We start from the raw sequence: 19,946 nt of genomic DNA, 5'->3' as shown, positions 1-19,946 counted from the left end.
GAACATAGTTTCTTCACACGTGCCTAGGAGAGCTTCTTTGTGGTCAACCAAACCTAACATTTTTTTTTGTCCATATACCATGGATTATTTAACTTCCAGTAACCTTGAATTGTGTTAACAGGACTCGGTGAGCTACAAATATGTTGGTGGTCTGTAAGTGCACAGGGGACCAAGTAAACATTCATTATTTGTTTTTGTAAATCTCAAAATTCTTGAGAAAGCAGTTGCTGAACAGTTTTGTGACTTTCTTCAACCCAAAAGCTTATTTGAGGACTTCCAGCCATGTTTTAGGATTCATTATAGCACAGAAACAGCACTAGTCAAAGTTAATAACGACCTCCCACTGGCATCAGATGAGGGACTTGTCTCTGTGCTGGTCTTATTAGATCTCAATGCAGCAAGCCTATCCCAGCGGGATATTTCGGGCAACAGGTGGGGTATGGACAGGTCGCCAGTCCATCTTAGGGCCAACATATATAGCCAGACAACGTTTCACACTCACAGCCATGCCTACGGTCAAATTTTTCAATTAGCCTAGTCCCCACTTACATGTCTTGTTTACCTTCAAAAGTTTTACCTTTAAATTTCCCTGTCAAAAGAGCATCACTCCAGGATTATTTCTACCAAAAGACATCCAAATGTCCTCTCCCGACTGGTTCTTTCAAAACTTATGACACAAACACGTGTCTCCTGTATCAAATAAAAATCAGCTTAAAATTTCTTACAAAACAAACAAACAAAAAAGGCTTGTCGTTTCAGAAACTATCAGATAACCTTAACATTGACTCAGGATATTGAGAACAACATTGTTACACTATCAACAAGGAATAGAAAATTTTCAGCACCTAGTTGGCCACATGAATGACGTCAACCGTTTTACCTGATCTAGCCACTGGCACCTTCTCATAATCAGCATTCAACAGGCAGTGTAGTCAAACTGTCATTTTTCATACCCCAGCTCTTCTCCATTGATTATGGCTTTTGCTTCAACAAGAAGCCTTCTTTCCTTCTTTAAACGCTGCTTCAATATGAGGCCACAGACTGATGTGAATTTCTTTATCTTTTGTGGTCAGAGCTTCCCACAATTTAAGCTTTGGACGTTAGATGCTCCGATCTTTCTGCAATCTTCCATATCACTTCTTTAATCGACCTTGATGTAAATCTTGTGAAAACTGGGCAAACTTTGGCTTTGATTCTCCTTCCACCTCTGTGGCTGACTTATGGGCTGGAGGAGGAGACTGTTGTGCAGTGCAAGAGTGAAATTTGGTAGTTCGTTATAATTAATGATCAAAGATGATCATTAATTAGTCTTAAAAAATTAATAAAGCGTATTAATTGAAATTAATAATAACTGGGCACCACCAGAAAATCCGGACCAATAACCAAACAGTAAATGCAGTCTCAAAGGGTGTTCATCCAGAAGAGTCAATATTTGGGAAAAGCTAGCATTTCTAGAGTGAAGAGAAGGAGTGGAGGTCGGCGCTGACTCCGTCAACCAGCTTTTATGATAAGATACAAGTAAATACATTCTGACAAATTCTCTTTAAAATACAACAAGATTTATTAAAAAAAGAACAAGATCGCAAATACAAGCAGCCAAAATGAGTTTCCTCCGTAGGGTGGCTGGGCTCTCCCTTAGAGATAGGAGGAGAAGCTAAGTCATTCAGGAGGGAGTAGAGCCGCTGCTCCTCCATGTCGGAAGGAGTCAGTTGAGGTGGTTCGGGCATCAGGTGAGGATGCCTCCTGGATGCCTCCCTCTGGAGGATTTCCAGGCATGTCCAACCGGGAGAAGGCCTCGGGGCCAACCCAGGACAAACTGGAGGGATTATATCTATTGGCTGACCTGGGAACGCCTTGGGATTCCCCCAGAAGAGCTGGTGCCCCCATGACCCGGACCCAGATAAGCGGAGGACAACGAGATGAGATGAGAGGAGAGGAGAGGAGAGGAGAGGAGAGGAGAGGAGGGGAGGGGAGGGGAGAGGAGAGGAGAGGAGAGGAGGGGAGGGGAGGGGAGGGGAGGGGAGGGGAGAGGAGAGGAGGGGAGGGGAGGGGAGGGGAGGGGAGGGGAGAGGAGAGGAGAGGAGGGGAGGGGAGGGGAGGGGAGAGGAGAGGAGAGGAGAGGAGAGGAGACGAGACGAAGATTTTTTAACATCAGTAAAATCAATCTTCAATTAATATCACTTCAGTCTGATGAATCCTATTAAATACTATAACTACAAACGGAATACAAGTGTGTTTGTGTGTGTGCTTGAGGCAGAGCATGATGGTGGGCGTGAAACGTCACAGCCACATCATCAAGGGTCAGCTGGAAGGAGGCTTGCCAGTAGCATGTGACTGCATTAAAGGTGGGCAACTGAGCACGAGGTTTGAATTCTCTGGAGCTCAAATGTGTGCAAGTGTGTGTGTGAGAATGCGAGTGTATGTGTGGGAAAGAAGAGGAAGAGGAAAGAAGAGGTAGAGATGTTCGACAGCAGTTGTCTACCAATTGTGGTGGAGGTGCAGTATCTTATCTGTGTTACCCAGAACTTGCTCAGCTCAGCTGATGAGCGGCATGAGTCTGGACCTTGAACTATCACAGCAAGTACTGGTCTCAACCGCGAGTGCAGAGCAACACAAATTAGATCTGCTACAGACGGATCAAATCACAGTTTACTTATGTTTCACAGTTTTTTATGGTAACACAAGCAAACAGTGACAAAAACAATATTCTAACAATATTGTAGGCAGCAGCAGCTGGACGCACTGGTCCATGTAACAATAAAACAGTTTAAAACACACTATTCACTATGATCTGCCCAGAGCTACAAGCCTCTTATTCCTGTGCAGGCGAAGCGATGAGTTTGGTCCGTCCTCGGTGTCTTTTGTGCAACAAAGTGGAGTCGGTTTGCAGCTCTCTGTGTCTTCCTGGCAGAAAGGCTAGTGTCCGGCGAGGTATCAAATTGCAACTCATGGCGGAGAATTTGGGGTAAGCTTTAAAGAAGTGAGGTTCTGCTTATCCTTCTTCTTCTCGAAATGGATAGGGCTTTGTTGGCTACTACATATCCCATCCGGACGAGAGAGTCACTCCTTGGTCTCAGGCCCGGCTATACTGGGTGTCTTTAACACACAGACTTTTCTATCAGCAACGGGTTCACTGTTCGTAACGAGGGTCTGCGTCAGAAGAGGAATGGCGTCGCGTCGAAACAGAATTTGTGACAGGGCAGGAACGTGTCCGTGACAGAGGAGGACAAAGCACTGGAGTCCTGGCATTGATATAGCTTTGGGTGACGTCACAGTTTTGGGTAACTGTCGCGGATTTTCATCCAATGGGAGCCGTGGAATTTTGGGGGCACGTTTCATGGTCAGGTGCGCACACATAAGTTGGGTGTGTCAGTTTTAATGGGTTAGCTGGTTTTAAGCTCTTAGCCGCTGTTCTTTGTTTTAGCCAGCTGATTACATGTGGTTTCCAGGCTTTGGAATGTGCAGGTAGACCTCAAAGACTGACCATTGTTCAAATGTCGGCCTCTTTGTGTCAAGTCTGGTGAGGCACCACAGATCTTGAACCTCTGAGGTGATCAGGCAGCAGACATTTATAACACATCATTTGACTTCTTCTCCCTCTTGTTCTGGCAGACAACAAAGCTTGAGGTTGCACAGTCTTCGATAATGCTCAGCATCAGTTAGTTTGTCTTCCATCTCAGAGATCCACTTCTTATGGTCTGGAGTTACCTTTTTCACTGTGGGTACATCTTTTATTCATATCCTGGATCTCTTGAAGAGAAATTCAGCATTTTTTAAAGCATTAATACTCTCTTTGTTGTGTCTATTGGGCTTCTCTAGATCAGATTGGCCTTGTTTTCAAAACCAATAGCTCTCTTGTTAATTTGTTTTCCACCAACATCCTCACAATGTTATCCTGCAGTTCAGCAAAAGTTGGCTTGGCTCCCAACCCAGGACCAAAAACTATATTGTTGCTCAAGACAGAAAAAAAAGAATCATTTCAACCTTGGTTGGTCTGGGTCTTACCCTTCCTCTACATCTGTGCATTGAAAACAGTTTTTGGTCTCAGTTGAAGGCTTCCAGTTGTTTGGCTATCTCTTACCAGCCTAAATCTTGGCAAGCATTAGCTTTAGCCAGCAAAAAAACGGGAGGAGAAAAAAACAAATACATTGCTAGCCCTTGCACTTTATTTTCAGTACGACACTTTAACTTACTACAGCATTACAGTACTGGACAGGTATTGAGTAAATTCTTAATTCTAGGCATCAAAATCTGAGATATTTCTTTCAGTCCACCAGTCCCACACATCCAGTTATCTGGCCACCAGAGTCATTCTTACTATTCAAATGTATCCATAGCTTCTGAATGTCCCCACCACAACCCATAGAAATCTAATACAGATTTGTAAGGTCATAAATGGTCAACCTCTGAGGATGATGCTGTGTGTGTGTGTGTGTGTGTGTGTGTGTGTGTGTGTGTGTGTGTGTGTGTGTGTGTGTGTGTGTGTGTGTGTGTGCTTGAGAGAGACCAATTTACACTGAAAATCACTTATTATACAGTTCTCTTATTATACTGTTGAGGAGAACTGGTAGAAGAGACCAGGTCTCTCCTGGACTGCTTCTCTGCATTGGCTCCCTGTCAAATTCAGAAAAGAATTCAAAATTCTCCTTCTACCATCAAAGTCCTCAACAGTCAGGCACCTTCATATTTGACAGAGCTCCTAGTCCCCTATTATCTAGCTAGAACCCTTCACTCCCAGGATGCAGGGTTCCTGCTGGTTCCTAGAGTTTCTAAAAGTAGAATGGGAGCCAGAGCCTTCAGCTATCAGGCTCCCCTCCTGTGGAACCGTCTCCCAGTTTCAGCCCAGGACCCAGACCCCCTCTCTACCTTTAAGAGCAGACTTAAGACCTCCTTGTTGATCAGGCTTATAATTACGGCTGCTTAGGCTGGCCCTTAGATCTGCTGCTATAGGCTTAGGCTGCTGGGGGATCTCCCATGGTGCACTGGGCTTCTCTCTCCTCCTCTCTGTCCTCCTATAGGTGTCATACATAAATCTTACTCATGTGTGTTACTAACTCGTCTTCTTCTCTGGAGCCTTCAGGCTCCCCTCATCCCAGATCCCAGGTGCTGCTGTAGGAGGCTACAGACCTGAAGAGGCTCAAGCTGCCACCCGTAGCTCCACCTGCTCACGTCCCTGTCTGTCCATCAGTCTCTTCCTTTCTCTCTCTCTTTATCTCTGTCCCACTCTTTCCTTCTGCATATCTGTCTTCCTCCATTATCTGTCTTTGTCTCTGCCCTGCTCTCCTGCTCTCTTTCCCCCCAAACAGTCAAACCAGAAGGCCGTCCCTATTGAGCCTGGATCTGCTCAACGTTCCTGCTTGTTAAAAGGAAGGTTGCAGGATGTACTTGCTCATGGAGAATTGTTGGGTGTAAATTCATTGAAGGAGTGTGGTACTAGACCTGCTCTACTTGTAAAGTGTCATGAGATAACTTTTGTTGTGATTTGGCGCTATAGAAATAAAATTGACTTGACAAAATTGACTTCTGCAGGAGCAAGTTTACTTACAGCAGACTCAAATACAAATAAGCATTTCAGTGAAAACTCTTGCGAAAGTGAAAAAAATGGCAGTATTTTGATTTTTGTTTTTGGCAAATGTTCTACCTTGGGGAACGTGGAAATCATCAATACATACATACCAAAAATGTATTTGTATGGTCTATTTGCTGGGAGTTCAAAGACATTTTTTTTTAATGATGTCCATGGTCCTTCAAATGTGAGACAAAACTGTGCACTGTGCAAAATATAATTATTTTAATACAACCAAAATAAATTGCCATACGCTGCCTCATCGTTTAATCATTTCAACTGCAAGCTTTTTATTCTGGCAACAACTAGACATAAAGATGTTAGTGAATGAGATTGGGTGCTGTGGCCTTTGATGTATTCATACCTGTTTATAAAGAGTGTGTAATGTACAGTGCATAGCAGTATTTGTGTTCTCACCTCATCAGGTACTCCAGAGCTGTGTGTCAGCTTGTTCCCATCAGTGATAGTGATGATCACAGATGGCTCAAGGAAGAATGGGTTACGGCCCTTGGGAGGAAATGGTCATATTCAGCAGTTATTCACATGTTTAAGCAAACACTGACCCTTATTTGTCACTCATCCACTTTCCTTATTTACATACATTCCACAGCAAAACACCCTCCTTGTCTCTATGTCTACAAATAGGTTCTTGTCTCCTGAAACACAAGTTCTGATTGTACTTTCATGTTCTTTGAAAAAAAAAAAAAAAAAGGATAATCTTTAACAAGACGTTCACTTAAGTATGGTGTTAGTGTCAAACTTCTGACAACATCCTAGATGCTAATATGAACTGATCATGGCAGTTTGTGATCTTTGCTTTGTGTCAGACTGGATGTGTAAACTACTGAGTATGCTAGTGTTTTTGGTTAAGGACAGGGGGGCTATACCAGCAGAGGTCAGCCACCTCTAACTGACACAGAGACCACATAAGTAGATTCACACACTCCTGATGCAAAAATTTGAGCATAGCACTCCATTTTACTTTTGCCTCAAAACTGTGTGGAAACTGGGAGACATCACAACCATGTTGAATTCCAGTAGATTAAGTGAGGAAAAGTAAAATAACACATATTGCTGATGTTGCAGGTGTTTGCAATACTAGTTGATAACAAAACTACATGGTATTTTTCATGTACAAAAGTAGCAGCAAAACGTCTCCCAGGGCTCCAGACTGCAACCAAATGGTCACATTTCGTGACCAATTTTTGACAAGGGGAGGATATACAAGTGATTAAACTGTGCCAGCTCTTAATTATGCATAACCACAAAACTTACAACAACGTAAACAGGAAAAATCTATAAACCACAGGCCCCATACAGTTGTCATGAGCAGGTAAAATGAATACACAAAAAACAAAACCAGGCTTTTAAGTTGGGTATTTTAGCACAGAGGTCTACAGGTGACTACCTTTGGAGCACAATTTAAGTAGCCACTTCATATGCTTCACTTTTGCCCCAGAGATCACGGCTAAAGAGAAACTCCTGAGATAGCGGTCATCCTAAAAGACTGTCTGCCATCTCATCGAAATACTCCCTCCACTGTGATTTTTTAAAATCATGCTCTCATCTATTAATGTGCACTTCAAGAAAATTACTGATCAGAATTACTGAAATTCTGAACTGATTTAGTTTTAAAAAGTGAAAGTACTCATTCTGCAATGTAGTATTACGTTAAGCTTCTTTTGTCTTAGCATACTGTAGGTTAGTGTCACATACCTGTCCATAGTTGTCAATGCCTGAGACAAGGCGGTTCAGGTTAAGCAGGTCAAAGGCTGTGCGGAGAGCATGGCCTAATGTGGTAAGCCCAGATGCCTGCAGGTTCTTCAACTCACACATGAAGGTGGCATGGTTCTCCTTCCACCCAGCCTGAAATACACACATCAACAGTGTGCTGCTGAATATGCTGTGCAGTCAACAGCTTGATAAGACAGTAGCAGAGAGGAGGTAGGCTGAACAGCCACAAACCAAAACAGACGCTCATAGTATAGAGTTACAAAGAGAAGTGTTGAACTTCTTTCACTGACATACTGTTTAATTTCAAACATACCCCAACTGCCTATGTAAGAGGAGTTTGAACCTCAGTACCCCACTGTCCCTGCTTCTGACATGACAAGAGAGTAACCATGAACTGAGATCAGGTTATATGGTCCTCTAGAAAGGGAAGGTAAAATTGTGAAAAGTCCGTCCCACTTGGACAGAGTTGGATAGCGCTGTCTAATTTCATACATAAGTATCCAAAAATACATTTCCCACTGCAGCCTTTCCTCATTGACAGAGATTTATTCTCATAGGAGAAGATGTAGGTGGCCAACTGCTCTTGCACTTTTCTCTAACAGGGGGTCAAGTGCTTTACTGGAGCAGCTTCAAGCTTCATCTAAAGATGATCGAAAAGCTTACCATCTCCTTTATCAGAGGAGGGAGTGGGGTGGGGGGTGGTTGGTTAAGATCCAAAATAAGATGGAGACCGAGGGGGCTTGAACTGTCTGAAACATGTTTTCTCTGACTTTAACAAATGGGATTATGCATAGGTCATTTAATAGACATCACTGAGGGTGGGCTATAAGCAGAGTAACAAAACACACATACAAAAGTGTGTTAACCACTAGATATGCAAGGTTAGGCTTGACCTCAATATTTCACACAACAGAATATTTCTATTTTCTTCCCGCCTGCCCGACCTCCTCTCTCTCCCTCTGCATCAACAATTTATCACCTCTGTAAGTGTGCAATCAGAGTAGCCCAATTCAGTGTAACCTTGTCCTTCCATCATAATCCTCTATGCACAAAGCAGGCAGAAACAACAAAGAAGGTGGACAAAAAGAGAAAGAAAAGAAGAGCAGGAGAAAGAGGAGTTAAACAGACTTTACATGGAGGACAATATAATCGTGGATTATAAAGGAGATGAGACCACATTTGGCAATGATGTGGTCAAATAAAGGAATAACAGCATCACATAGATGACAGCATCTACTAAACCTACGCGATATATCGATTCATTTGAATTTACAGTTCAGGATGATTTGCTTTTATGAAAATCTATTTTTTATTATTCATCTTACACGGGAGCATCAAAAGACAAACTAATGAGCCACAACATTCTACAGGGGTACACTAGCGGGGTGCACCCAAACATTGGCGATTTACAAACATGGCAGCGACGGGTGGGGGGAGCCAGAGCTTGTACAAAGGTATGGTTTTGCTACATATGTTATATGGAATTGGTTCGGTTTTCCTGCGTCAGACTTAGAACAAACAAGTGCTCGTTGTAAGGTCTGTTGAAAAGCTGTTGCAACCAAAGGAAGCAGCATGACAAATTTATTCAAGCACCTAAAGCAGAGGCACGCAGCGGAATGTATTTTTTTCTATCAAAAATGACACCTTTTAAACTTACAAGTGTGAAGGTGTACTGTGTCGTTGTCAGGTTCAAAATAATATACTGTATACTAAGAAGATATACTTCGAGAAAGCCTTCTAAAAGTTCTCGTGTTTACGATGGAGTGGTCTGCCATCTCACCTACAATCATTTTTTGGCTTGACAGATTGCACTTTAACCATCCATCCATCCATCCATTTTCTTCCGCTTATCCTGTTAAGGGTCGGAGGGGTTGGAGCCTATCCCCGGGGCTTTCGGGTGAGAGGCAGGGTTCACCCTGGACAGGTCACCAGTCCATCACAGGACCAACACATAGAGACAGACAACCATTCACACTCACAGTCACACCTGCGGTCAATTTAGAGTATCAATCAGCCTCGTCCCCTCTTGATGTCTTTGGGCTGTGGGAGGGGCTGCACGGTGGTGCAGTGGTTAGCACTGTGGCCTCACAGCAAGAAGGTTCCGGGTTCGAGTCCCGGCTCGGGCGTGGGATCTTTCTGTGTGGAGTTTGCATGTTCTCCCTGTGTCTGTGTGGGTTCTCTCCGGGTTCCGGGTTCGAGTCCCGGCTCGAGCGCGGGATCTTTCTGTGTGAGTCTCCATGTTCTCCCTGTGCCTGCATGGGTTCTCTTTGGTACTCCAGCTTCCTCACACAGTCCATCCATCCATCGTCATCTTCCGCTTATTCCTTACTAGTAAGGGTCGCGGGGGGGGGGTGGACCAGGCTGATTGGATTCTCTAAATTGACCGTAGGTATGAATGTGAGTGTGAATGGTTGTTCGTCTCTCTATGTTGGTCCTGTGATGGACTGGCGACCTGTCCAGGGTGAACCCCGCCTCTCGCCCGTAGATGCTGGGATAGGCTCCACCCCCCCCGCGACCCTTACTAGTAAGGAATAAGCGGAAGATGACGATGGATGCATGGACTGTGTGAGGAAGCTGGAGTACCAAAGAGAACCCACGCAGTGGGTGGAGACTCCACACAGAAAGATCCCGCGCTCGAGCCGGGACTCGAACCCGGAACCTTCTTGCTGTGAGGTGACAGTGCTAACCACTGCGCCGCCCTACAGTTAAAAAAAACAACAACAACAAAAAAATGAATAAAGTTAAAACTTGTTTTGAGCCATTTCTTTGTCATCTGTTGTATGCTTTTGAGTAGGACAGAGAAAAATCGATTGAAATCAGAAATCAGATTTTTTTGTAAAAAAATCCACTCATCCACTCATAACATTTGTAAGGATGACCAACAGCAACGCATGCACTTATGTTTCAAGTGCAGAGCTGGTGAGCTGAAATTGCACGTTTCTTTTTTTAATATGAAGATCATTAGGCAGTCAGACAGTAGTGGAGTAAGACAGTAATTATCGTCTTATGAAGCCTTTAATGTTACTGTCGAGCCAGACTGTACATCAGGCATTTAAAAATTGCACTACTCAGAATAATAGCTGTGGCCTGAGTAAATAATTTGTTGATATTACACTACAATTAAAAACTTGCCATGTGATAACCATTATTTAGCTTAAACACTGTATCAACATTTCAATTCTCATAATGTGATGGGGGAGAGAATCACATGGGAACTCACCCGACAGTATCATTGTACAATGATTCTGTGATTATCCATATATTGCAAGACAATCATGATGTGTCATGATATTGGGGAAATTGAATTAAAAAAAAAAAAAACTTCCTTACCAAGCAGGAATCATAAATTTATTGATTTTATTGTTGTGTCAGTTTCACAGAATTTGATGAAAGAGAATAAACAGTCCTTAAAGTACATAATCTGAATATACAGACCCTTTAAAACAGACACAGACTCACAATAAATAACTTGTCAAAATTTTATATCAAAATAGCAATGGTAGAATCTGTTTAAAACAGCAGCTGTTATCAATGTTGATATAAAATTGCAAAAGAAAGTATCATGGTAGTGTAGTATTCATGTTTCCCCAAATTTATGTTATGTGATTAACGTCTCTACCTCCCTTGTCAGTGGGTGACACACAGAGTGAACAGCAAAGAAGAAGAATAGAAAACAAGACAAACGTCAGCTGAGTTTGTTGATACCAGAAATTAAGCATATTTGTGCAGATTTATATGTATCGATTCAATAAGCATGAAAACAGTCTGTCTAAACTGAATCTCTGTCTTCCGCTTATTCCTATTAAGGGTCAAGGGGGGGGGGGGGGGCTGGAGCCTATCTCTATGACATTGAGCGAGAGACATGGTAAACCATGGACGGGTAGCCACTCCGTCACAGGGCCGAAACATACAGACAAACAACCATCCAGCCACACCTACAGTCAGTTTAGAATCACTGATTGACTGAACTTGCATGTCTTTGGACTGTGTGGGGAGAGAACAGAACTTGCACTCGTGCTCAAACCTGGAACCTTGTTGCTGTGAAGCGACAATGCTAACCACTGCACCGTGCCGCCCTGTGTGTATGTGTGTATATATACATATACATATCCACACACACACACACATATATACACATATATATATATATATATATATATATATATATATAGTCGAGTCGGAGCCTATCCCAGCAGCCTTCGGGCAAGAGGCAGGGTTCACCCTGGACAGGTCGCCAGTCCATCGCAGGGCCAACATTTATAGACAGACAATCATTCACACTCACAGCCATGCCTATGGTCAATTGGCATTTAATCAGCCTAGTCCCCTCTTTATGTCTTTGGACTGTGGGAGTACCCGGAGAGAACCCACGCAGGAACAGGGAGAACATGGAGACTCACACAGATGAGCCAGGGCTCGAACCCAGAACCTTCTTGCTGTGAGGCGACAGTGTTAACCACTGCACCACCGTGCCGCCCCTAGTGCTTTCTAACTGTGACAAAATTATGTACTCATGAAAGGCAGCAGTCATCCTCCACCAAATGAAGAATGGAGTGCTGTTGGGACTTCTACGATTCATGTACCTACTACTAAGGATTGAGTTATACTGGGGTACAACATCTTAGAATGCAAGGTGTTAGGTCATAAAACAACTCAAAAAATGGGTAGTGAGGATATATTTACTGTTTGTTGTAAAGCACTTTGGGTACCTTTTTGGTTATTGTAAAGGGCCATACAAATAAAATTTTATTTGATTTTCTGACATCAAGTCTCTGAACTTACTGCAGTGCTTCACAGGTTGTAAAAGTGTTCGTCCTTGATGTTTGAGAGAGAAGCTCAGTGTGATTGTATGCTGGGCCACAGTGCTCGCAGTATCAGCATGAAAGATATTTATCTGCACTATTAATCTGAATTCTGGTAATTTTGTTCCATCAAACTCACAGAAATAATAGAAAAAAATGTGATGAAGAGGGCTTATCAACTTTCAGCCTAGTCTGGCCAATGGTATTACAAGAATGATGCAAGGGGCGGGGTTAAAATGAATAGCGGGCTCTTTGACCAATCTTGTCATCATACTGTCAGAAAAAAACCCGACGTCACAGGCGATAATAAATCTCTCCGCCTCCATCTCAACGCCCGAGACTTTTCTCAACACAAAAGCAAAATGTCCGCTGGATGTTGGGAAGCAGTGCGGCTCCGGGTCTGCGGATATTTGGAGCTTATAAATGGCCGTTTTTCGCCACCAAGAAGCCGCCAGCAATTGGCTACAAACCAGAAGGACAATAAAATCTCACTTACAGCAAATATACGTTCTACTTGACAATGTAACAATGGTATCAGTTGCTAATTACCTTCACTCCGTATGGTGGATCATCGAATGTAACTAGCATGTACCTGTCGCCTCTACTAGCCGGGTCTCGGGCACGCAGCTGTCAAAAAAAGAAAACCAAAACATGTATTAATTTCGACCGACCTTTCCCAAGGAACCCTAAGCTTACCAAAGGTGCATACTTGCTGAAAAAAGTCTGGGTAAAAGCATTCTTTACCTTCATAAAGACCTCAACCGCGCCTTTAGCAACGTCCAGATACGTCGTACCCAAATAAGTGCGCTGATTCATAGAGGCGGACGTGTCTAACAGGAAAAGTAAAATAGGCATTTTAAATGTAAAGCCGCGCTTGTATGCTTTTCTAAAATACCTCTTTCCACATATGACCTATCGTGCGTAACAGTTCACACATGTGTGTATATATTTGTTATAATAAGCCCCCCCTCCAGAAGAGGGCTGTTGCCTCTGCCCTCTCTCTATCTGCCTTTCCAGAGCTCTGTCTAAGCTCGCGCTGTTCAACTTCTGCTCCCAACAGAAAGGAACGCCCCGCTCGCTCTGACGCTACACCATTGGCTCGTCATGAACACATTAGCCACGCCCCATTTATATAAACCCATATAAACAACAAGGTCGCCAGCCCCATCAATAGACGGCAAGCTACTCGAAAGCGTATTCACGTATCAGTGTCCATGTTTAATATATTGCCTAAATGTTACTAACTGCCTTGAAACCACATGTCATCTCTCGCTAAGTTCATGGCTCCTCATAACGTTAGAAGTTGTAAGTCAATAAACCATTAAGCCAAGCTTTGGGCTTCAATTGTTGAACCCTGTGAAGTCTTACAATTTCACAACTAAGCCTTTGACGTCAGTCATTTTTGAGATAGACTTTTTACGTACAGTATAACCTGAAGATACATTGTAGGTAGTCAGCCCTTTTTTATTTGCTTCAGCTGGAAAGCAGAATGAGGCCGTGTTGAGGCAACGCTGTTGTTCACCATGCGGCTTTGGCACACTATTATAATCTTATCCTTATGCAACACTTGCACCATGAAAAACACAATAACAATCAGCTGTATGAAACACTAAATATCAATTATATTCAGCATGAATATTTACTGTTCAGTGGAATTGAAAATTCTGGTTCAAAAAGAATATCAGTTTACGACTGACAACGCAAATATCATTTGTTGGTTTCTCCGAATAACGTTATAAAGTGTAGACAAACATCCTGCTTGCTACGTAAGCCTGATTCGTCAACATCTTGCTCGTCTCATTCTTCCCGGCATGCAACACGAGGTCTGCTGTATAATATTGAGAAAGGGAAAAGGCTAAAGAGAAACAACAACAGGGTGGACTCGAGAGCACAAACCCCGGTGGTCGTTTTATGTCAAGACTGCCCCGTCCACTTACATAAAGGTAAACACTTAGTCCCAGATGTTCTCGACATTATCATAAACTCTGTCTTTTAGTTTCTGTTAGGAAACTGCGCGAGGACACCTTTGAGGGACTATCAGCTATTCTCAAGGGTGTGCTATCCGGCTAACGCTAGCCTAGTATGTTATAATATTATCATTACGCCGACAAAGTGAGTTAATTCAGTAAAACCTTTTGCGTTAGTTATCAGTTGAGATTTGATATGATGTTGATGTGATGTTTATAAAACTGATCTCGTTATTTCTTGCCTGATTACCTTGTAATCGTATGACTACGCTGCGGTTTACGCTAGGGGTTACCTATCTGGTACACACCAACTCAAACATGTCTCGATATGTGGCAGATTGTGGAAATCCGCATAATAAGAGCTTCAATCTTGGAAATATGAATAACTTGCGTTTTTCTTTAGGTGGAGAACAGAAAAAAAATTCAACACCGAGTCTCGATCAAGCCGTGCCGTTACCATGTAAACATACAAGCACACGTGACCAACCGCATGGAGTTTGTTTTCCATGATTTGTTCCTCTTTATATTACCCAGTTTGTGTTAAACTTTTAGCCTTTTTTTTTTAATCAGTCATTCAATCGTACACCACACCTGAAAATGAAATGAATCGGTTTCTAGAGTGAAAGGGTTCATCAACCTGGATAATTCATGGATATCGTTTTTGATTGGAAAAATAGCCAACACGTTTTAAATACGTCTTCGAAATTTGCTTCACAAACACCTCCACATCGGACTGTATGTGGGTCGGTTCAAATCGACTGAGAAGAAATTGTTATGGTTAATATGAATATTATTTACAACATATGAATGATGTGTCAAACCATGTAGTTTGTCATTCATTTTAGTTAGATGTATGCTTGTAAACAACGACATGCATTTTTCAGCTTATTTTTCATTTGTGGACCTTTCCAACAATGTGTGATCATAAAAATTTTCCTGAAAGTTTTACAGAAGTTATGGCAATTTATTGATTGAGATCTGTGTGAACCCTCAAATTAAATCAGTTAATGATGTTATTTTACTTTTATAGTCTGTGTTTTTTATTTTTACAAAGTTTTTGGATAGATATTTGTATCCACATCAATCATACATTCGTTTACAGTATAAATTTTCATACCTATAAATACTGAACTGAATGTTCTGCACTTACTAACATAAACAGGATAATTGAATTCACATATTTGCTTCAGGGCCGTGGTGGTGCAGTGGTTAGCACTGTGGCCTCACAGCAAGAAGGTTCTGGGTTCAAGCCCCGGCTCTCTGTGGAGTCTCCATGTTCTCTCTGTTCCTGCGTGGGTTCTCTCTGGTACTCCGGCTTCCCCCCACAGTCCAAAGACATGCAAATGGGGACGAGGCTCATTGATACTGAGTGTGAATGGTTGTCTGACTGTATACGTTGGCCCTGCGATGGACTGGTGACCTGTCCAGGGTTCCGACTGTCCAGACCCTTAACAGGATAAGTGGAAGAAAATGGATGGATGGTGAATGGCTGTTTGTCTATATGTGATGGACTGGCTAAGGGGAAGAAAATGGATGGATATTAGCTCCAGCTAAACTTGTTGATGGCAACTGTGGGTTTCATCTATTACATGGGATTCATGTTTTGATCTAAATCACAGTAATAGAGAGTAGAAGACATTTACAGCAATCATTTCTTGTTCTGTGACACACAAATGTTTGCCTGTCATTATTGAACTGTTGATGTGTGACACTGTGAGCGATGCATTCATAACATTAATCTGCATATTTCTGAAATGTAGAAAAGTAAATGTGATGGGAAAATTTAAATTGAGTCCCTTGTGTGGGAGTAATAAAGTATTCTTACTCTTCTTATTCTTAATGATTGCCTCTTGAATAAATAAACTAATTTTTCCTCCTTTTTCTACTCGCAGTACTTGGTTATCATGGCCTTAAGGAGCTAAGAGAAGGAAGTTCTACTTTATCCTCAAGGGAGTTTGCACAGCAAAGCAGTGTGTGTGTATGTGTGGAGAGAGGGGTGGGGGGCCCAGGCAGACTGTGGACCAGGAAGGGGACGAGCTCAGCTGGAGCCAATGCAGCAGCAGCATCGACAGCCTGAGCTGGTGGAAGGAAGCCTTCCTGTGTTCGTGTTCCCCACTGAGCTTGTCTTCTATGCGGATGAGCAGACATCCCACAAGCAGGTGCTCACCCTCTACAACCCCTATGAGTTCGCCCTTAAATTTAAAGGTCAGTGGGCAGATATTTCAATGAAATCAATCTGGATGTTGGGACATGTCATAATTAGTATTGAACAATTCTAATTTTTTTCCTTGCTTTTCAGTGCTGTGCACAGCGCCAAACAAGTACACTGTGGTGGATGCCACTGGAGCAGTCAAACCGCAGTGTTGTGTTGACATGTGAGTCACTTGTGTGGGTAGGAGGCTTCTTTGCGTGCATATCACACCTGCACTTAAGGAGCAGAGGACACATGCATGAAACTTTGTGTGGGTTCATTACAAAATCATGTCACATACAAATACATGCATTGTTTTGGTCAGTGCACACAGTCCCTTATCTATTTGCTGCAGCAGTTTAGACTTGTTTGTTGGAGCACCACGAATGACTTTATGTTTATTTCAGAATTTGTTGGTGATGGTCTAATGGTACTGATCCATTGCATTTTTCATGTCTTTGCAGCGTAATCAGACACAGGGATGTGCGGCCATGTCACTATGGGGTGTACGACAAGTTCCGATTGCAGGTATCGGAGCAGAGCCAGCGGAAAGCTCTGGGACGCAAAGAGGTGACAGCCACGCTCCGTCCCTCAGCCTCGCAGGAGCCCGTCAGTCCCCGACCCCAAGATGAGGAACGCAGATTCAAAGAACAGCTAGCAGATGGCGAGTTCTTTGAACAGACTGCTTTTCAAGCAGGTAAGATGGAGCACTGTTAAGTTCTGGCCGTTAGATGGAGCCAAATACTCAACTGTCTCAGATAACAGAATATTTGGTATTGATGAATTATTCTTGCTCACCAATGTATTTGTGAAATTGTTCCCGTTTACCTCTTGTAACATTTAAATATTTGCAAGCCTAAGTGGTTGACATGTTTCAGGAACTCATCAGATGGCAAGAGCAAGGAGTTACACATAGCAAACAGGTTTGCTTCCTGTCTGTGAGACTAGATTGAGAGCTAGAAAAAGTGTGGAATAAATCTGCATTGAAATGAAAGCTGCTTGTTGTTCTCCTCATAATTACCTAGCTGTCTTGTCCTATCCACCGTATCCACATCATCAATTTGCTCATAGCAGTAAAAAAAAAAAGTGCATGTACTCCGGATTCCTGCCTCTTTCCATACTCGCCAAATCCCTTTTAGTTCTATGTGCCATCTTAAACCTCGGTTTTACTCAGATACACATGCGCAACGCAAGAGCACATGAGCAGCATTTCAGTATTTATGGGGATGTGTTTGCAAAGAGTTTCTTCTGCATTCATACACAAGATGGCAATAGAACAAAAACAAAAGAAAAGAAGCATAGGCCTGATGTTCCACTGTGATCCAAACTGACTATAAACATGAGTGTGGTGGAAGAAATCACTTGCAGACAGCTGCCTTGATGACCGATGTGGTTAGATCATATTCAATATAGACTGTACACACAGTGTGTTCACCCAGTAGTTCTCCACTGCACTTGCAGCTTGTGGCCTCGTTGGTGGACAAGACTGTGTGGTCTCAACCAAGTGCCCTCTTTGCACAGTCCCTTATGATGATATTTACATCACTCAGAACCTTGAGCATTTGCGGACTGGAAGTTACTATAGTAGTCTTAGCTGTGTCCTCAAAAAAAATCTTGCAAACACAGTTTGAAAAACAGAGAAAATGTGCGATAGATGAACATCGAAGACATTTCCTGTGAAAGGTATCTGGTGGTGGTTTCATTGTAAACCTTTCAAATGAGTACAATTTCTGCAGAAAATGAGAGTTGATCTCATTTTTATTGATGAAATGAAACCCAGTTAAAGAAACAATATTACAGGTAGTGCAATGACTCCTTGTACTGCTCACACCTGATATTCATTTTTTTACTTGTCAATACTGCACGAAACATCCAGTATAATATCATAAGAGCTTTAAATCACTTTCTTTCCCCATCACCTGTTATTAGTGACCCATCTGATGAAATGTGTGTTGTGTGTATAGAGAGCCGTCCTGTTACTGGAGGACCCAGTCTGTTGACTGTGCTGCTTGGCTTGGTGTGTGTCGCTGCCCTAATGCTCCCGACCCTGGGCGAGCAAGAATCTACTGTGCCTGTCTACCTCCACTTAAGTGTTAACAAGAAACTTGTAGCTGCTTATGTTCTTGGTGAGTTGGGAAGATTTACACAAACAAATGCAATTTTGGGTAAAACAAAACTAGGTTACCTTCAAAAAGTTCCTTCATCCTAACAAGCGTACTAATGACGCGAGTAAAGGTAATTTCCTGTGAGTTTATAGAGCCATAACTAAAGTCAAGTTACATCATATTCCTGTCGCATTTTATTGAGTCTGGGGTAAAAGTTCATTGCTACAATATAAAGGCCTATACCTTTTGAAACTACAGCATTCAAAACTACAAATATCCTCCTCCTAGTGGTCCTTGATAAGACATCAGGCAGTGACAGGATCATTCATTTTCATCCTCTGGGCTCAGGCTTGTCACATCCTGCCACATGCAATTCAGCCAGATTTTGACCTGAGTCAATCATGGCTTCCTAATTGCACTAAGCCACAAAATTTGTGTCACGTAAGCTTTGCGTTACTTTTTTTTTCAAACAACTTTAAATGAAGACGTACAGAACATGCAATACAAATGATTTTAGTGTAGTATCACAATTGTAAACTGCATGTTGTTGCATGTGATTCATCCGGTTGTTTCATTTTAGTGATTTTTTTTTCTTTTTTCAAGAAAAAAATGCCTCAAAGCTGCTGGCAGATTTTGGGGTTCGGAAGGTTAAAATCAGTAACACCTAATCTGTTTCCTGTCAAAATCGCTACTGTGAAAACACCTAACCTGGAGATTGTTAATCCTTCTTAGGTCTTCTTACAATGGTCATCCTTCGCACATGAAATGCCCCGAGCTGAGAGGATGCACAATCGCTTCGGAGACGAGAACACAGAATTGACACACCAGGGGCAGATTTATAAATGAGCAAGTCCAACTGACAGTAGGGGGATGGTAGTCCTGTCCACTTCGTCTTCTCTCCTGAAACACTCAGTACATTGTTGAATACTCATTTTAAAACCCACACAGCCGTGACGGTAAATGAACACAATAGAAAAGCAGATAGCAGTGACCCCTGGTGTGTAGGTCAACGGGATGTGATGTGAGAGGAGCTGTCCCAAAGCAGGACCTGTGAAGAAATATGAGTCCACTTGATGTGTCGTTTGGCCTCATACTCCTCCTGTTTCTATTGCCATAGTGCATTATGGTTAACGTAAGTGTGAAGGACTTTACATGCTGACTTGATACATGTATATAAGGTCATTCTAATGCTTGTCGGTATTCAATTGTAGTCTTCATTATATTGGATGTTTTTTAAGCATTATTAGTGTAGATTGAGAACTAAATGCTGTTATTTGCATGTGTGGACAGCTATCTGAATGAGTTTTTATTTTTTTCAAGAAGAATACTCAGACATCTAAATGTAAAGTAAGGGTTTTGTTTTCTGAACATGTTTCTCATACTATATCAATGCAAACATTTAATAAAGTATGAATACATTGGCCTGGTGTTATGTTCTTAATATCAGGCTATTTTGTAACCAATCCACATATTTGGTGGATTTGGCGAGAAGGATGAAGAGCAATGCAACAGCAATAAGGACAGTCTACTTTGGTGTACACACACACACACACCAACCAGAATATCTTGATGAATTGATTA

General features: G+C 42.3%; 2 protein-coding genes across 3 annotated transcripts in view; one reads left to right on the top strand and one right to left on the bottom strand.

The window, feature by feature from the left end:
* ints6l (integrator complex subunit 6 like) overlaps window positions 1-13,143 on the bottom strand; it is a 32,276-nt gene extending 19,133 nt beyond the window's left edge. Inside the window, exons 1-4 of one of the 2 annotated variants that reach the window (XM_086222979.1) lie at window positions 12,847-13,143; window positions 12,652-12,729; window positions 7,283-7,432; window positions 5,984-6,073 (exon numbers count right to left, since the gene is read on the bottom strand). In XM_086222979.1, the coding sequence (XP_086079105.1) occupies window positions 5,984-6,073; window positions 7,283-7,432; window positions 12,652-12,729; window positions 12,847-12,957 (429 nt within the window). In that variant the 5' untranslated portion in view covers window positions 12,958-13,143. The remainder of the gene's footprint in view (window positions 1-5,983; window positions 6,074-7,282; window positions 7,433-12,651; window positions 12,730-12,846) is intronic. The other variant, XM_086222978.1, reaches the window with a different exon arrangement.
* Window positions 13,144-13,542: 399 nt separating this feature from the next.
* Window positions 13,543-19,780, top strand: mospd1 (motile sperm domain containing 1). The gene is made up of 6 exons (XM_086222976.1): window positions 13,543-14,045; window positions 15,962-16,274; window positions 16,369-16,444; window positions 16,725-16,957; window positions 18,225-18,386; window positions 19,098-19,780. Exons 2-6 carry the CDS (start codon window positions 16,121-16,123, stop codon window positions 19,127-19,129), a joined length of 657 nt encoding a protein of 218 aa, XP_086079102.1. The 5' UTR covers window positions 13,543-14,045; window positions 15,962-16,120; the 3' UTR covers window positions 19,130-19,780.
* The last annotated feature ends 166 nt before the right edge of the window (window positions 19,781-19,946 follow it).

The sequence above is a fragment of the Aulostomus chinensis genome, chromosome 13, assembly GCF_037954235.1.
Source record: "Aulostomus chinensis isolate RoL2024-O1b breed Wild chromosome 13, RoL_Achi_v1.0, whole genome shotgun sequence".
Taxonomy (NCBI): Eukaryota; Metazoa; Chordata; class Actinopteri; order Syngnathiformes; family Aulostomidae; genus Aulostomus; species Aulostomus chinensis.
The sequence above is the reverse complement of the archived record's forward strand: the minus strand, read 5'-3'. Positions and strand labels throughout refer to the sequence as shown.

Bases quoted from the DNA above. Each gene is read 5' to 3' on its own strand.
- mospd1 (XM_086222976.1), top strand. From the start codon at position 16,121: ATGCAGCAGCAGCATCGACAGCCTGAGCTGGTGGAAGGAAGCCTTCCT. The intron at 16,275-16,368 runs GTCAGTGGGCAG...CTTGCTTTTCAG, and splicing joins GTTCGCCCTTAAATTTAAAG to TGCTGTGCACAGCGCCAAAC. The intron at 18,387-19,097 runs GTGAGTTGGGAA...AATCCTTCTTAG, and splicing joins TGTAGCTGCTTATGTTCTTG to GTCTTCTTACAATGGTCATC.